The sequence below is a fragment of the Biomphalaria glabrata genome, chromosome 2 (assembly GCF_947242115.1).
Source record: "Biomphalaria glabrata chromosome 2, xgBioGlab47.1, whole genome shotgun sequence".
Classification (NCBI taxonomy): Eukaryota; Metazoa; Mollusca; class Gastropoda; family Planorbidae; genus Biomphalaria; species Biomphalaria glabrata.
In genome coordinates this window covers 55,727,529-55,745,519 of record NC_074712.1, presented here as the reverse complement: position 1 = coordinate 55,745,519, position 17,991 = coordinate 55,727,529, and the positions used below count along the sequence as shown (strand labels likewise).

The 17,991-nt window shown below is 31.7% G+C and overlaps 1 protein-coding gene across 3 annotated transcripts in view; it reads right to left on the bottom strand.

Moving 5' to 3' along the window:
- Positions 1–2,344: 2,344 nt before the first annotated feature.
- Positions 2,345–17,991, bottom strand: part of LOC106056136 (uncharacterized) — a 106,886-nt gene continuing 91,239 nt past the window's right edge. For all 3 annotated transcript variants that reach the window (XM_056021501.1, XM_056021500.1, XM_056021499.1), the window contains exons 93-123: positions 17,066–17,204; positions 16,484–16,682; positions 16,219–16,335; positions 15,802–15,973; positions 15,539–15,658; positions 15,290–15,373; positions 14,625–14,821; positions 14,151–14,323; positions 13,907–13,943; positions 13,480–13,697; positions 13,005–13,125; positions 12,645–12,903; positions 11,940–12,047; positions 11,543–11,758; positions 10,944–11,107; positions 10,764–10,824; positions 10,464–10,641; positions 10,122–10,237; positions 9,852–9,999; positions 9,617–9,735; positions 9,389–9,523; positions 9,144–9,270; positions 8,583–8,651; positions 8,385–8,491; positions 8,062–8,203; positions 7,701–7,835; positions 6,652–6,755; positions 5,840–5,932; positions 5,560–5,659; positions 5,338–5,475; positions 2,345–4,451 (exon numbers count right to left, since the gene is read on the bottom strand). In XM_056021501.1, the coding sequence (XP_055877476.1) occupies positions 4,152–4,451; positions 5,338–5,475; positions 5,560–5,659; positions 5,840–5,932; positions 6,652–6,755; positions 7,701–7,835; positions 8,062–8,203; positions 8,385–8,491; positions 8,583–8,651; positions 9,144–9,270; positions 9,389–9,523; positions 9,617–9,735; positions 9,852–9,999; positions 10,122–10,237; positions 10,464–10,641; positions 10,764–10,824; positions 10,944–11,107; positions 11,543–11,758; positions 11,940–12,047; positions 12,645–12,903; positions 13,005–13,125; positions 13,480–13,697; positions 13,907–13,943; positions 14,151–14,323; positions 14,625–14,821; positions 15,290–15,373; positions 15,539–15,658; positions 15,802–15,973; positions 16,219–16,335; positions 16,484–16,682; positions 17,066–17,204 (4,396 nt within the window). In that variant the 3' untranslated portion in view covers positions 2,345–4,151. The remainder of the gene's footprint in view (positions 4,452–5,337; positions 5,476–5,559; positions 5,660–5,839; positions 5,933–6,651; positions 6,756–7,700; positions 7,836–8,061; positions 8,204–8,384; positions 8,492–8,582; positions 8,652–9,143; positions 9,271–9,388; positions 9,524–9,616; positions 9,736–9,851; positions 10,000–10,121; positions 10,238–10,463; positions 10,642–10,763; positions 10,825–10,943; positions 11,108–11,542; positions 11,759–11,939; positions 12,048–12,644; positions 12,904–13,004; positions 13,126–13,479; positions 13,698–13,906; positions 13,944–14,150; positions 14,324–14,624; positions 14,822–15,289; positions 15,374–15,538; positions 15,659–15,801; positions 15,974–16,218; positions 16,336–16,483; positions 16,683–17,065; positions 17,205–17,991) is intronic.

Here is a 17,991-nt window from a genome sequence, read left to right as displayed (position 1 = left end):
AAAACTGGCACAAAAGTGTTCGCCATTGGTCCTTTCCCATATATACTTTTATAGTCAATTGATAAAATTCAAAGTTTGGCCAGGTGCAAGTAACGTTGAATTGTGGTCAGTTATAATACAAGAGAGAAGTCAAGATTCCTAGGCCCTATACAACACACTACAAAGTTAACTTTAAATGGCTCGAAATGCAAAACTGATTTATCAACACTCGGTTCTGGATTGTTGAACAGTAATTTAAATTGCCATAAAAAAATCTAAGTGAAACAATAAGATGTTTATACAAACATTTAGAATAACTATAGAAGCACAAAGAGTCTAGAGTCGATCGATTATTTCTTAATAGGTTTTAGAAACAAAAAAATAGAACGCTTCATTTTGGTTATTTTCTGATGTCTGGTGCGCCAATGTATTTCATTTTAATCTTTCCGGAAAGCCTTGACCAAATTTTCTATTAGAATGCGATCAATGACCATAATTTGTTTATTTTGAATGGCAGATCTGGTAGGAGCTTACAGTTCGTCAAAGTAGTCTTGATAGTTGGGATGGTTTGGAGTCACTGGGAGACGCGAACCAGAATTAAAGTTTGGACAACTTGAAAGAGAGAACTTGTCTCGAGATATGCTAATTATTGACGGTATCGGACTATGTAACGGGGAGGGGAACTCTGATTCATATCCATGTAGCGTGTGTGTGTGTGTGTGTGTGGGCTCCTTCTTGCGTGAATCGCCAACATTAGAAGATCTGCAGATATATAAAATATAAAAAAAGTTATCATAAGTACGTATTTAATTAAAGCGATGTTTTGAAGGTTGACAGTTTGAATGTTTGTTCCGACCTGTTCTGTGGAGACGGTGGTGACAGCCACGCTAAAGCAGGAAGTATAGTTAAACCAGTGATTCCAATGTTGTCTATATAGACCTCCATGTCTCTACGAGAGGGGCAAAATGAAATGGGGTCTATGAGTAGTAAAAAGGGGTCTATGTTGGTGGATCTTATTTAAGCAGGTCGAGACTTTAAATTTTATTTTTCCAATAATAAATCATAGACAAATATGAATCTTACCTTAGTTAATCCTTTGAATTTTTACACTATTTTTCGAACGTTTTTTTTTAAAATATTTTTTAATGTTAATATCTTGTTTTAATAGCTTCATTAGACTTAAACCCAGGTCCTCTCGTGCCGTTCGACGCATATGTTGTCATGCTGTCTTCAAGAAACAAAATGAAAATAATAGGCCTATTAAAAATGGACGAATCCAAAAAGAAATGTAGACAGCTTAGTGTTGATTATTTTATGCTACAAAGTTCTAAGTCAGCGGTTCTCAACCTTTTAAGGTCGTCGACCCCTTACAATCCCGAACTCTGCCGCGACCCCCCCCCCACACATAATAAAAGAATAGACAATAACAATCTTTAGTTTCGATAATCCTAGGCGACCCCTGGCAAATCGTCAATCGACCCCCAAGGGGGTCGCGAACCACAGGTTGAGAACCCCTGTTCTAAGTGATCACAACATAAAACCATCTAAAATGGAGAATCTTTTGAGATGACGACAGTGACAATCTGATAAAATAGAAAAACGATTTGAAATACTTTCGAGCAATCAAAGAAAGTTCTCAATAGACCCAAATGTGGACAAAATGTTTGCTTCAACGTCACAAAGAGTTTAAGAGAGTTTATTTTTTGTTTGGTGAATTCGTGTATGAAATTTATTTTGCTTTATTGAAATTTACATTTCATTAATAAAAATATATGACTGTGCAAAAATCACAATTGAAGTTTATGATTTTTCAAAAAATGCATAATTAGCTAAGCAGGGGGTCTACCGAAAACTTGAAAAAAGAGCGCAAGGGGTCTACGAGACAAAACAGTTTGGGAACCACTGAGTTAAACGACCAAACACAACACGATATTGCAAAATAGTACAGCAGCGAAGGCTGACGTGTTTCTCACAAAAGGTCAGCATGTACCAAAAGAACACACACTGGCAAACAGTCTATGGTGTTATATAGGCCTACTCAAATATATTGCGCTATTTCAATACACATTTTCTAAGGGATCAGTATAGAGTAGTGGAAATGTATCTATGCGCCAAGATTATGGCATAAATGTTGGTGGATAAGCAATGTGTGATATGCTATAGATATTAGATCTTTAATTCGCGCGTTTTTAATTTCATGAGATGGCATTGTGTTTATTTCAAATCATTTTGTAAATGTGTAATAAAAATATTTCAATTTCTCAAACTCAAAGGCGAACAATGTTCATTGATAAGCCAAATATTGAATAGCAATTTTAATTATTAGAAGATAAAAAGTGAAAAGAATTTAAACAACTTGAATGGATGCATTCACGAAATATTTATTGTATAAATAATCACAAAATGGAAACAATGATAGATTTCTTTCTGATAATAAAATTGTAGATCAATAAATTTAAAGAACACAAATAACAGTTTTTTGATTGCATATAAACACGATTAAAAATACATATGTGTAAAAATATATAACATCACATAATCTACTTAAATATGAAAGGCACAAATGGAAATATTTTTTTTTTTTGCATTGATTTTGTACAACAAAAACTAAAAAAAAAAAAAAATAACACATTTGTAGTAGAATGAAGCTATGCATGCACAATGCTCAGCTCAAACACTCAAAGGAAGGAAAATTCATGTTTTTTTAAAAAAACCTAATCTAGATAAAACATGCAAGATTTAATAAAAATATACACCCGCTTTAATTATTGAAAATTAATGCAAACTGTTTACTACAACATATGCTTTTTTAAAATCTTAAATTATGATTTCTTTATTAGTATCTTCATTTCTAAAAAAGTAATAGCCTACAGAAAAGTTTTATTCTAAAAAAAAAATGACTTTCTAAGGTATAGAATGACAAAACTAATGACTAAAACAAAACAACAATGTTGAAAATGTGTAGCCCATTAGATTTCCAAACCCTGGCTCCACAGCGAGAAATAAAACAAGAGATATAAACATAAAAAGGCATGGCACAAAAACTTGAGAGCATCACATATTGGTTTATATATAACATGATCTAATAGCAATGATGATCAACATCAAAGTTAAGATAACAAATGTCATGTGACAGACCTTGAAATCAAGAATCAAGTCAAAATTATCTTTCACATAATGGAAACTAGCTTCTCCTGATGAGAAAAAAAATCTTTGAAGGAATGTCAGTAAAGTTTTTATCAATTTTAATAAGGGCTTTATTTTTTAAAATGAAAGTTGCTGATAATAACATTAAGTCAAATTCACCATGGTAAAGAACATTGTGGTGGTGTCAGTATGAGAAAGTGGACTGGGTCAAGATGACATTGAGAAAACCCTAACCCTAACCACAGGAACAAATAACTAAATAACTTTAGATATTGCTATTAAATTATTAATTTGTAATAAAATAAAAATTAATTCAACAATTATTTCACTAACAGTGTTAAACAAGTCTTATTGAAAAAATGTGACAAAGGTTTAACAAAAAAAAACAAAAAAACTCTGTGTGATTCTTCATTGAACACGTCTGATAGTTTTCTATGACTATTCATATTAAAAAATCAATTTCAAAAATACATTTTCTTTCTTTGGTTTAAACATTTTAGGGAGGGGAGGGGATATTTAAAATACATTGTTTGCAAAAAAAAAAAATAGTGTGCAGTAAAACAAAAAAACTCTCCATCAATTTGTTTTTTACCCTGTTAATATTTGTAAGTGGTGAATAGATTATTACATTAATTTGATACATTTTTGATCAATTAAAATTTGAAATAAAAAAAAATCTGATTGAACCATACTTTAAATCAAATGCAGATACTACAATTGCCACTATACAAAATAGTTTATAGACATCATATGGAAAAAAGAGGTTAATTTGTAATACTAGAAACTAATGACTAACTAAATGAACAAAATTATTAAACAACATCACATATTTTTTTTTAAATATATAGAACTGACTGGTCATTAAACAGTTGCCAAAAAGGTTGTCCCAGTTTTCAATCAACAAGTCACAGCAACAATGTTTCACTGAAACTGAAAAGTTACACTCAAAGGTTTCATTTCCTTGGCTACTTCAATTTGTTGCTTTCATAGCAATGTTAATAAATGTGTTAACTTAAAGCAGTTTTCTAGAATTTGGTATTGTATTCATCTGCTTCATTCTCAAAGCCAGCACCATACTGAATGTTGCGTGCGTAGTTACCCTGATGATAATCTTCAGCTGGTGACATGCCCAGCTCCTCATCACTTTGGAACATTGGATTGCTAAAAATGAATTTGCCATCCTTTTTGGGTGTTGCTGTGTACTCATTAGAGGATGTAGAGTCGGTGTCAGAGAATGAGGCTCGCTTGCTCTCTGTGGTTGAGGATCTGGTGCTAGAGTCTTCCTGATAGTCATCTGACTGCTCTTGAGCAAAACTGATGAAGACCTGAAAAAGATTCATAGCTTTGAAGAATACTTCCTAATGCACAGATTTTCACTATAGCTTATCTTACAGGATGATATATTTTATAGAAAATTCACAACATCAATTGCCTCTCACTTTAATTTATTTTCATTGACCTCTCATTCTATCACATGGTAAGAAAATACTTTAATTTATTTCATTGTAAATATGTAACGCACTGACTATTTGTCACATCTTTACAAACAAACTATTTATTTGATCTGTAAGATGCACCAGAGAATAAAATTTACCTTAAGTTTTAAGCAGGAAAATTTTAAATTTCCTAATCTAATGCTAATAAATCACAGGCAGCCTTTGGTGGCAAACAGGGACCGTTGCCCAAGGCCCAACGCTAGTGCATGCCCCATGGTATGGAGAATCTTTTGTCAGCATCAGCACATCATAAAAATAAATGGAGCATCTACCACACATTCTAATGTACCTTACAAAATATGCTATAGACAGTCTTGGATCTATTGGATAACAGTTCTAAACAATTAAGGACTTTGTTCTAAAAATTGTTGACACCTTTCCAGTATCTAAACCAATCTACATGAAAACTCTTAGCATATTTTGGGTAAGGGATAGGCTCTGCATATGACACTTGCCCAGGGCCCAGAGTAATGCAACTTCTGAATACAGGTAAAGAAAAATACCATATTAAATGTTGGACTATGAAAATCTAACAGCTATATCTGATTTTGTGACCTTTAAACTTGAATATTGAAGACTTGTATATGCCAGACTTTTTCTTTAAAAAATATTTTTTTCAAAAAATGCTTCCAATTATCTACAGCTTTAGTAAGCAATAAAAAAAGTTGTCCCCTAAAAAGGTATAATAATGATAACAATATATTTTTCCTCTTACTGAATCAAGAGTTGTCTGTGACACTGAATAATAGCCAATGAGTTTATTCTCTTGTGCAGACTGTAAACAGGCCAAGATGTCAGCCACACTGCGAGAAGATTTAGGCACACTGAGCTCTACACTGTTGTGATTCTTGGCCTGAAAGAAAAAAAAAATTGTAGTCTATTGAGGCAGCAACAACAAAAGCAGTAAGTCTAGATGACACTGTAAATATATCAATACCTTTATGACTGTTCCAGGGAATCTGTTCATGAAATCTTGAGTAACATCTTTGAGGTGTTTCTCTTCATCATGCATGACAACTGTGTACCCATCACCGTACCTGCAGCCAAAAAGAAATTTTATCTTAAGATTAATTCATTCAATGTTACACTTGAAACATAACATTCTTATAAGCTTTTTGTTTCAAGTATGGATTTCAATAACAAATAACGAAGTATAAGTTTAATTGAATTTATAAAATGAGTAATAAAAAAAAGTTCAAAGAGAGACTAAAACTCACTTATGTTTTAAATGCTGTGGACTTCCTATACATTTGATCTCCCCATTCACCATGATGGCTATAGTTGAACACAAGGAGTCACATTCATCCATGCTGGAGAATACAATAAAACAAAAACTTGGCATTACAATGTTTTTTTTTTTGTCTTGTCCAAATGTATTATTAATGAGACCTTAGAAGCTTAGCAATGGCAATGAGTAATGATAATGCAAGACATGGAACAGATACAATGACAGCATGAGGATACATCATTATTAATGTGAGACAATGAAGTATTTAAAAAAAAGTCATGTTTAGAGCACTAACTAGGAACTTCTGACTCTACAGCAACACCTAGCAGCAAGAGTGATCAGGTTATCATCTTTCATAAGTATGGACTTTTTCATAAAAGAATTTTGGTTAATAAGGTTAACTGATTGTTTTTACCAGCTAGTAATCACATGATCGACCAGTAAGCTACCACACTTGCCATTGTTGGTAAAGCCAGTTGTAATAAAACATAATTTATACTATTTTGCCCAATGCTACAGCCCTTTGTAGTTGACATCCTTTTGATTTCATTAGAATACATTTTGTCATTTATTTAACCTATCAGTCTACACAATTTGTTGAGTTATCCAACCTAACATCTACACAATTTGTATATTTATTCAATCTATCACTCTACACAATTTGTTCATTTATTCAACCTATCAGTCTACACAATTTGCTCATTTATTCAAACTATTAGTCTACACAATTTGTTCATTAATTTGTATGTGTCAAGCTACTCTCTAATTTAAGACACAATAGATCAATAAATATAACTTTACCTGTGTGATGTCAACACAACTGACTGACCATTTCTGTTAGCTCTAGCAATACATTTCCAAGCTAATCTCCTAGTTGCAGCATCCATACCAGTAGTTGGTTCATCCTAAAAATGTCACAGCATTAGAAATAGAGAGCAGGTTAGTCAGTTTTTATTTTTAAAAAAAGATAATCGGTAAATAAATAAATAGAAGAAAAAAAATAATTTTCAACATTAATCAACATTTATTTCAAATATATATAAAAGGTTCTATGTATCCTAGTCTATTTGTCCAAATTTCAAGACTCTTATTTGATGTAACTTTTTTAAAAATCTGTAAATGTCTCAAGCAAGCATAAATATGAATTGAAAGCATAGTGCTGAAACAAGGATTTGTTTACATTGAGGGTAACATTTAGTAATTCTTCTGCTTTTGACACCCCACCTAGGCATAGAACAATTTGTTTAGTTACAAGTATAGAAATATATGCTGTATTTACATAGGATAGAAATATCAGTTAACAAATATTTCCTGTTTTTAATATACTTATCATTAACAAAGAAAAAAATTCATATTATAGTAGTACTCTTAGAATGACACACTTATTAGAAATGTAATAATAATAATTGTGATGCTGGTGATTATATATGCCCAACCTGCGATCGCAGCTGTGTATCAATGATTGGCCTCTTTAGTCACACAAGAAGTTGCAAAGGGAAAAGATCGTCTCTCGAGATGTAAAATGCCACAGAATAATAATAATATTCTTTATTATCCATGAGAAAATATGTCTTCCTTATAGGATCAACTAAAAGGGTCTATCAAAAGATGATTAAGCAGCATTGAAGCATATTCAGAATAATTTTGACAAGTACCATTACTGTAGTTCTCAAGACAATTACCACCATCAATAGTTTTCAGTGATTAACCTATGAGTATTTAGCTAGCTTCACAATGTTCATGCGCTTTATGACCAACAGTTTGGTTATTATGGATAAATACAAATGACCTAACACCACTCACTGGTCAATTTCTTCTCTAGTTACACATACATTTTTAAATGAACTTACCAAATAAACAATGGGTGGATTGCCTAGTAGAGCTATGGCCAGAGCCAGTTTACGCTTAGTACCACCACTGTATGTATGGACAGCACTGTTTTTGTATTGAGTCAGACTGAGTTGTTCTAGAAGATCTTGTACAATCTGAAAGCAAATATTTTATTCATATTTTAAATATACCACTGGAAGAAGATCCAATAGTTATTTACTTAGTTTCTGTTTAAAATGATATCATGAAATATGATGTAAGTCGTGAAGTTATATAAGTCAGGTTTCATTTCTTACAAATCATTGTAAACATCTTAATATCAATTAATATCAATTGGCACTAGCTTGCCTTTAAACAAGCAGTATAATAATTAATATTTACCACTTTGGATTGCTTTGAGTTAAAACCACGTAGCCTGGCATGGAAACAAAGCATTTCCTCTGCTGTCAAGTATTCATCAAGTCCTCCTTCTTGTGGACAGTAGCCAACATTTTGTCCAAAACTTCTGTCCTTGTAGGATAATCTAAAAACAAAAATAAGAAAAATAAGTCAGTGAGAGTTAAAAGCTAAAATTTTAAGCAGTTCTTTAAAAAAAAAAAATTAGCCATCTTATTAATAATATCTTGAAAAAGGAAATTTGAACTCAAAAAGGTCCCTAATTGACTCTGATGCCCTACTACAGAATGACAACCTAAAATAAATACCTTTTCCCTTTGAGAGTGACTTCTCCACCAGCAGGAATACTATCTCCTGTCAACATTCTGAATGTGGTTGTCTTTCCTGCTCCATTCACACCAAGTAAACCAAAACACTAAAAAGAAATGACAAAACAACCTAGTTTCAACTAGCATCAACATACATGAGCAGAGGACATAACTTCTTTCAATATTAACATCACTTACTTCTCCCTCAGGAACACCAAAACTGATGTGATTGACTGCAACAAACTTTTTCCAGTTTCTTTTGTACACCTGTACAATACACAATAGTTGTGTACAATTAAGCAACTTTGTTTCATAATCAATAATTCCAATCTATTTGTTTTTGTTATTTTGAAGCTGATTTATTTTACATAAAAAAGTAATTTTCACAATGAAAAATATCTAAGGAGTGTTGAAAATTGTTCATATAAATTGCCTGTTAAAGATATATATTGAACATATTGAAAGTAGGCAATGGAAGAAAAGGTCTTACACAAACTACAAAATGTTAAAAGATTCTTTATATATATATATATATTATATATATATATATATTTATATATATATTTATATATTTAAATAATACTAGTTAGTAGAGTGACTAGACAATAAATATAGGTAGGTTTCTTTGCTTCATTGAAGGACTTAATAATATGCTTAGCTTTTATAAGAAACTTGACTCTGTTATGTTTCACTTACCTAGATTCTGTTTTTTTTGTTTATATTTATAATTGGAGTTATACTGCACAAGTTAAAACATACCTTGGACAAATTGTTAACAATCAGCATATCATTTGATGCTCCACTTTGAATCCTTTCTCTTTCTCTGATAACATCTTCATCTTCTGTTTCTTGTATGTAATTCAACTTTGTTTTCCTCTGAGGCAAACTATTTTTATTACAAAATTAGACATTTATTTCAAATTTAATGGACATTTCAGGACTTGATAAGAATAAACAACTAAATTTATTTATTCCAAATTACTCAAAGCAATCTAAAAACTCACCTAACTGTTGGACTTCTTATTGCTTCTAAAAGTAGATTTAATAGGAAAAATAAAAATCCTTCAGCAGCCAAAGCGACCATTTTCCAGCCCAAGACATCAGCAGAAAAAGGACTCTCATATTTGTCATCATTAAATCTAAAATAGACAAAGTAATTGTTATGATTTAGGGAATAATGGTATTGAGATGGTAAAAAAAACAAATTTTTTTTTTTAATGTTGTCTGCCTACCTTAAAAAGAGTTTATACACAATTGTGTTAGATGCCATTTCCATAAGACCTTCACCTAGTGAATATTGTGGGAAGATGAGGTAAAGATATTTGCATACTTTGTAAGCTGACCAAACAATCTGCAAAGGAGAAAGAAAAAGCTAATCAATATCTACTGTTTCTATAAACATACAACTAAATTCTAATGAAATTGCAGCATTAAAAAAGAAAACTTCATAAAAATATGTAAACTTACATCTGAATCTCTGTACAACTGCATGACCAACAAAGACAAAACTGTGGCCATTGCCAGGAACAAGTTGATGCAGAAAGTTATCAGATATGCTGTGCTTCCTTTACTGAATAAATGACTCAAGCAATAAAGGCATGGAAGTATTGCCCACCTGAAAATAGCAGTTGATAACACTTTGCTTAACTTGAGCGTAAGTCAAGAAAATTTGTAAGCATTAGGTAAGTTAATCTTTATATCAAAAAGAGAAACAAGAATGTATCCATAAATACTCACCCATAGAGCAACAGAATGACACAAAATCCAGCCAGGTTTTCTCTCAAATAAAATGAGTCTGTTTTGACTATTGCTACAATAGCCACAGCCAATGCAGTTGTGAATGTATAGACAATCTGAAGAAAAGCAACATAAATACACAATCTTAAACTTGCAAAAATCTAAAAGTTTCTTTTAGTAAAGCTTTTTGTGCAATAAAATACTTCGTAAATATGAGTTACCAAATAAAATATACATGACTAACTGTTAAAATGTATCCAACAGTTCACACATTTTAAATGATAATTTAGCAAATAACAAACATAGACAATTTGAAGACATTCAAGATATCAGACAACTAACCAAGTCCCATATAAAAGCAACCACCCAGTAGGTGACTATTCCAATGCCACTAATGCTCTGCAGCTGTTTCTCTTTCATTAACTTCTCATTCAGAACATACAGAATGAAGCCACATGGAATGAAGCTGAAGGCTATGACTATCACAATAGACAGACCTGCATCAGCTGCATCACCTTGCCTAGATAAGACATTAGAAAAAAATGATATAATATTTTATGATCATAGTTTGCTTAAAGACATTCATTCAATAATGTCATTAGTTTTGAAGAAAAGGGTATTTAGTTTTGAAGAGTTACTTACAGAGTCTTCACATTTAATGCTGCACGGTCTAGTCTGATTGGATGAGTCACAGCTGTTATACCTGTGGGTCAAGATAATGGCAAACATAATTAAAGCAAAATTGTTAATATTTCAATACTTTTTCCCTAGCTTTCATGAATTCTATTCCTATGATAAACTTGTAGCATGTTCAACATTTACCATATTCATTAGGGTTCTCTCCAGAGGGCAGCTGAGCTCTTAGAATTGAGTTGGTCAGAGCATTGTAGTAAGAGGGCATTGCATGATAGCCTTTAGTATTGAACCAAACATAGGGATCAGTTTGAGAAGTCTCAGAATCTTTTTCAAATGACCAACCTCCATATCTAAAAACATTGATTTCAAAACATTATGATAAGAAAATCAATTATTGATGGAATCCTTGTCAAATCTCAATAGATCCATGAATTTATTTTAATAGAACCATAAATTTATCTCAATAGAACCATATATTTACCTCCAATTGAGTTATCTCAATAAAACCATAAATTTATCTCAATTGCATCATATACCCGGTAATTAATTAGACCATAAGGCCAATGAATGAGCCTAGAGTTACTTCGAGCTATAGACTAATGTCAGTCAAATCATAGTAATTAAAGAGTTATATTTTTATCTTAGAGTTAAACTGTTCTAACCATAAATAATGCCCAGGCTTTCATCTCGTTTATCCAAAGCCCTAACCTTCAAAACTGGAGACGACGCTCCCCTCCAAAACTGTTCATATGACAGCCTGGCAGATGAAAGAGGAGAAAGATTACCTTTTCTGTTTGTACTCATTGAAGGTACTCATCAAGTAGAAAGATATACTCCAGTCCCTGATGTCCTGGATGTAGTTGTCAGCCTGCACATTTTTCTCCACCATTGTGTAAGGCTCAGGCATTGGTGTGAGAACCTGACGAGCATCATAGCACCGCACATTATAAATTTCTGTTGAGTAGTTGTACCATGGCTTGTTACCTACACAGTTCAGGTTCCTGGTGGCAAATTAGAGTATTATTAATATTAGTCATAAAACTACAAGCTTAGAAAAATCTCTTCAATCATACATGGAAAAACATTTATATACTTTGTTATTTCTTAAAGTACATAAACAGCAAAAAGACGTATATCAAACTAACTACAAATGTTTAAGATGGCAATTTAAAAATTTCTTACTTAAAGTATTCTCGAGGTCCGTCTTTCATACAAGCAGTTCCATAACCTACATCGCTGGATGTTAGCTGATTTACATAATTATTTGACCCGCTGGTTTTGGCCCAGTCTCTGGAAAAAAAATTGTTATTGGATAGTATGAAACACTAATATTCTCTTTCTCCTTCTGTTTGCCTCTCTCTCACTCTCTCTTTCTGTATATTTATTTATTAATTAATTGTATAACTAAAATAAGACATAAACATCTGCTCAAACGAGTCAGAAATGTCAGAATGACATTGACTGAAAGCATACTTCTTGTGGTTACATACTTCAGGGAAAACTCTGTTGACCTTGACTATTACATTGTTGCCAATCTCATGTTCTTTTTGTGCCCATTTGATCCAACTTGTAAATTTTTATGTACAATTTAAGTATTCATCTCTATTAGTATTGTGCTCTATTTTACTACATTTAAATAGACCTCAGCATCAAAGATAACATTGGACCAGCACTTAGACAACTGACACATATGGTTTTAAAAAAAAAATACTTAGATGCTTGTGGGTAGTTAATGACTTGTGGACTTGCTATGAAATTTTTTTTAAGTATCAAATAAAAATATTTAGTTCTTAGAGAATATTGTATAATCGCTTACTCTCATAGTTCGAAAGGTTCAAGAAGTAGCAAAGCCAACTAAATGTCCTAATCTCTTAAATTAACACTTACTGAATAAAGGAATATGTCTTCGGTCCATATATTGAAGGATCTAGAACAAGTTCCTTAGGATCACCTTCACTGACTCTGACTGAGCCAAAGCCCAGGGCAGCCAACAGGAACAGAAGTGGCAGGAAGATTGAAGATATGATGATTCGCCAGTTTCGACGGTAGTGGTGGAAACGTTTGATCAGCAGGGCTGATACCTGGGTGAACCATAGGGAGGTCCCAGATTTCCTCTTGGTTAAATCAACAGATGAATGAGATCGACCTGTAAATTAAAAAAAAAAATTTCCAGTAAGTTGTTTAATAAGTTTTAAACTAGATTTGTAAGAAGCTTTAGTAGTGCCTTAGTGTAAGCTTCACATTTACCTGAATCCACTGCGTCACGGAGGTCCGATGGTGTAGCTCTATCTTTGTGACTTAACACTGGATTGATAATAGATTCAGTATCTGCAGCATCATCTGCATCTTGGGTCAGTTTGAGGAAAACCTGGTAAATTAAAAATAAATTTGTTAATACTTTTAATGAAATAACAAATACTAGAAAACCACTATCTTAGCTTTATTCAACAAGATTATGCTACAGTAAAAAGTGAACAAATACAAGCACAAATCACATTGTTGAATTACTATAAACACATGCACTGGAAATGACTTTCTGATACACTGGACACATGCAGAAAATAAACAACTCAGCAAGTTACACTACAATGCTATAAGTCTTTTGAAAATTCAACTCCCATATTAAAAGAATGTTTAGAGTGTCAAATATTTATTAGTTGTATTACAAGAATGAAAATGTAATTGAAAACAAAAATCTTAGAAAGTGCTCTGCTAAACCTACTTCTTCTAAAGAAGTGTCAGACAATCCATAACTGGCAATGTTGAGCTGCTCAACTGACTGGTCCAACTGTCTAAAAAACTGGTGGAATGGCACACGCATGTTGTTGGGATCTTTGGATAAGTTAAATGTTAAATCTGATCCAACTTGCTCTACCAAAGTAGCACTTGGGCACAAAGACTGAATGAAAGCAAGAATAGCAGCATTGGCACTCTTTGATCCTGGAGATATATTATAGAAACAAAGATGTACAGATAGTTGAATTCAATATACCTTATCTGTGGTATTTTAATACCTTATGAAACTATTGTATAGAATTAATTTTTATGCATTATAAAAATATTTATGTGAAGATAAGATTAAAATTGTTGTCATGACTAATAGTATTAAAATAAGCAGATTTTGATCAAGCCATATGAAAGACACTTACTCAAATCAATAAGTTCCTGAGTTTCATTTGAGGCATCCTGTTAAAAATAAAAAAAAATGTGTTTATAACAATGCAATTTGATTTGCATGTAAATGATATTTTTTATACAGTAAGTTTATTAATATTACACTTTAAAAAGTATTATATTTAGAATAGCTAACATTTACATTTTATATATATATATATATATATGTGTGTGTGTGTTAAATTAAAATGTGAAGTGTATTAAATTAAAATATATTACCGAGCTCTCTACTTCTTTTTTAACAACAGTTAAGCTGTAACCCCCTCCAATAGACCATTTGAGAAAAGATGGAGAACCACAACAGAGGAGTTTTCCTTGATGCATCACGGCTATTCTATCACTCAGGAAATCTGCTTCATCAAGATGGTGAGTCGACAGCAGAATAGTGCGACCTGTAAGATGATATTTTTAAGAAATAATTTAGTGTGTTTAGTAAACTAACATTTAATTTGAGTAAATAAAGAGCAAAGACATTGGTTTTTAATACAGAATTCATGAAATAAATACAAATTGAATATTTTCTAAAGAAAAAAAAAATTTCTTTATTCAGAGTTCTAAAAATATAAATGAAAAACAATTTGCCACTTGTTAGCATGGTATATCAGAATAAATCAGAACATAAAAGAAATTTATACAAATTAATTGTGAGATTAACAAATGATTTTAAACAAAAATGATAAAAAAAAAAGCTACCAGGTCTGTTTCTAGTGATTAAGTTCCAGATGTTTTTCCGAGCATGAGGATCCACTCCACTGGTTGGCTCATCCAAAATGATAGTCTTGGAGCCTCCTACAAAGGCCAGAGCAACACAGAGACGACGTTTCATGCCATAAGACAGATTTTTGACAGGCACATTTCTAGCATGCCAGAGGTCAACATCTCTCAACAATCTGAAGATAATACATAGAACGTTTATATATATATAATTATTTATATATATTGTGAACTTAATCATATATACATCAGACACATTTCTGTTCAAGTCAAATATAAATAATACCAGAGCACTATGAATCGAGTAAATTTATAGCATATTAAGTTTTAGTCCTCTAAAAATTAAGTATCTAAAAGCTTAAAAATTTCCAAAATTGGAAGTATATTAGATCAAGATTTTATTTATTATGCTAGTAATATGAAATCTTATTGTTTAGATTTTGAGGATCATGAAATCTTTACAAAAACCATTTATCATAGTGTACAAGGAACTCTCATTTTTTTTAAACTGTGGAAATGTGGTAACTAAGTCAACCTATTCAAACAAATGTACCAGTTTTGAGCATTTAAAATTAGGTATAAACCAAGCACAAATTCTCAGGTTTAAAATAATTATGAATAATATGAAGTGTAAAATTACTAGCCTATTGATTTCAGCTAATTTGACCACTCTGTCAGCATTACTTTTAACTCCTGCATAAAACTCCATGTGCTGTTCTACTGACATGCTAAGAAAGAAACCCAACAACAATCAGATTTAGTTGCATGGTCTAATGCAATAACATTTTGTATTGATCTTTCTAACTTTTTTTCAGATGACTATTCAATAGTAAATCTAAATGTTGATAAACCATACTAGCAAAAATCTAAGCATGAATTAAAAGAAGACTTACTAATCAAACAAAGCATTATGCTGTGGACAGACTCCAAGTGATGTATTACATGAGCCAGACTCATGACCATTGATGAAAACATGACCAGATGTTGGCTTGATAACACCGCTAATAATTTTTCTGCAAAGATGAAAAAAACATTTTTTGTACCATATGACTATTTACAAACAACATTCTTTTTTTTAATGATAATCATAAGAGCAGAAAATAAATTAGTCATCAAAATATAAATTCATGTTTTATTATTGCAATCAGTATCTTACATTGTGGTTGTTTTAGCAGCTCCATTGTGCCCTAGAAGTGTGGTGATCTGATTTTCATAAATGTTCAAGGACAAATTGATGAGGGCTTTCTTTTTACTGCTGTAATTCTTGCAAACATTCTCAATGGCAATACCAACTTTCAGTCCTATAGGAGGCTTCTCAAACAGTCCACCTATGTTTACATTGATGTAAATACCAATGACTTAATCAGTCAAAAAAAATTTTTTTTTTAAAGAGAAAAAGGTTATAAATCCCATCTTGACATAGTCAATGGCAAATACAAGTGTTTTGAATGAATGATTCATAATTTTTATCATGTTATCAAAAAACTGGCGGATTGAACAAAAACATGAAGGATAATAAATAAAGGAAAAACAAAACAAAAACAAACAAATAAATGGCAAACAAAACTATTACCTTCAGTCTGTGGGTTGTCACTTCTCTGTTCTCCTGTTGATGTCCTGCATCTAAAGCAGCTAGTCCAATAGAATGGGTTCAGTATGAAATAAAATGGTTGGGCTACACCATATTTGCCTAAAACGAAATTGTAGTCAAAGAAAAATTAGTTTCTTAATTTGCAAAATTATTTCATATGTAAAAAAAAAAATATGTATTCATATTTGTCACTGAAAATTTAGTTAAACAAAAAGTGTGCAAATTGTGAAAGTATGTTAAGACTTACCAGGTTTGACACGACGAACATACCAGCCAATAAGGAAGTAAATTGCACTGTCTATTAGCATCATGTACAGAGACCAGGCTACACTGATATTGTCATTCACAGACTGGTCAATGTTGGACCACTGGACACCAGCTCCACTCTCTTCAAGATAAGAGATCCTCAGTGTACCAAAACATAATGCTGTGGTTGAGGCCAAGCTCTGAAGGTGATTAAAAAAATCTTGTGTTAAATTTCATATCTCATCTTTGGAATAGTTTTAATTAGGAGCACTCATCTAGATGATTGAGAAACTAGGTTATAGGTAAAAGTGTATAAATCAATGTACAGTTTTAAGGGAAAACCCTCAAACATTAACTATAGAATAAAATTTAAATCCAGAATTTAAAAAATGAAAATTATCCCCTTTCTAGGATGGTACAAAGTGATATCATTAGATGGAAAAAAATAAAATAAAATTCAACAACTTGTTAAATTAAAGAGCTAAATACTTTTACTAAAAAAAATTCTTAACAAACATTAAAAATTTACTTTAACCAGCAAACACAAACAGTTAATGACAGAAAGCTCGATCATGTAACTTACTGCTAGTATTCTGTGCCAGAATTTCAAGGAGAGCTCTAAGCCCAAGATGAGGATGTAGGGGAGGTAAGCCATCAGGTAAAACATAATTACAAATAAGATTGCCATACTGGTGCGGGTGAAGAATGCTGACACCATATACCTGAAAAGTTAAGAATACATTATAGTGTTTAAACAAAAATAAAAAAAGATGTTATTGAAAGCTTTTATTAACATGGAGATAAAATATTGAAATAAAAATAAATTTCTTTTTTTAAAAACAAAATGCCTTCCCTTTTAAAGACCTTTGTTGGTTACATTAGCTTTATAGAAATCCTTGACTGGAAAAATGGATGATAATGTAGTACTCATTTAACATAATACACACTGTAATATTAACTCCATTGCAAATGGCTTGGAAGCCATTAAAAGAGTAGCAAGAGACCAGAAGAATGGTATGTTTTTACTCGGGCCATTTGTTCCATGAGGAACACAAAGGACTATGATGATGGTGATGATGAAAGTGACATCAATGTTAACAACCAAATGGATTAAAAAAAACATTTGTATCAAAAAGATTTTTATTTTCTGTTTACCCACACATAATATGGATTTAGTTAGCCATATAAAAGTCTATTCTATCTACTCTGACAGCTCTAGTGAACATGTAAATCCTTCACTGAAAATTATTCTCAGAATACTCAGATAAATTATAACCCCCCACCCCCCACCAATTTATTGTATTTATTTAAAAATGACAAAAAAAAAGTCTTCTAAACCATTTCAGAGAGACCTAAATACAAACACAGGGGGACATACATTAAATCTTTTCTTCGCAGTTCAAATATTCCGACATCTTTTTGCTCATAAATTTAATTATATTAAAAAGATGTAAGTTGTAAACTATAAATATTCAGATGAGTAAATTATTAACTTTGTGTAAAAAAGAG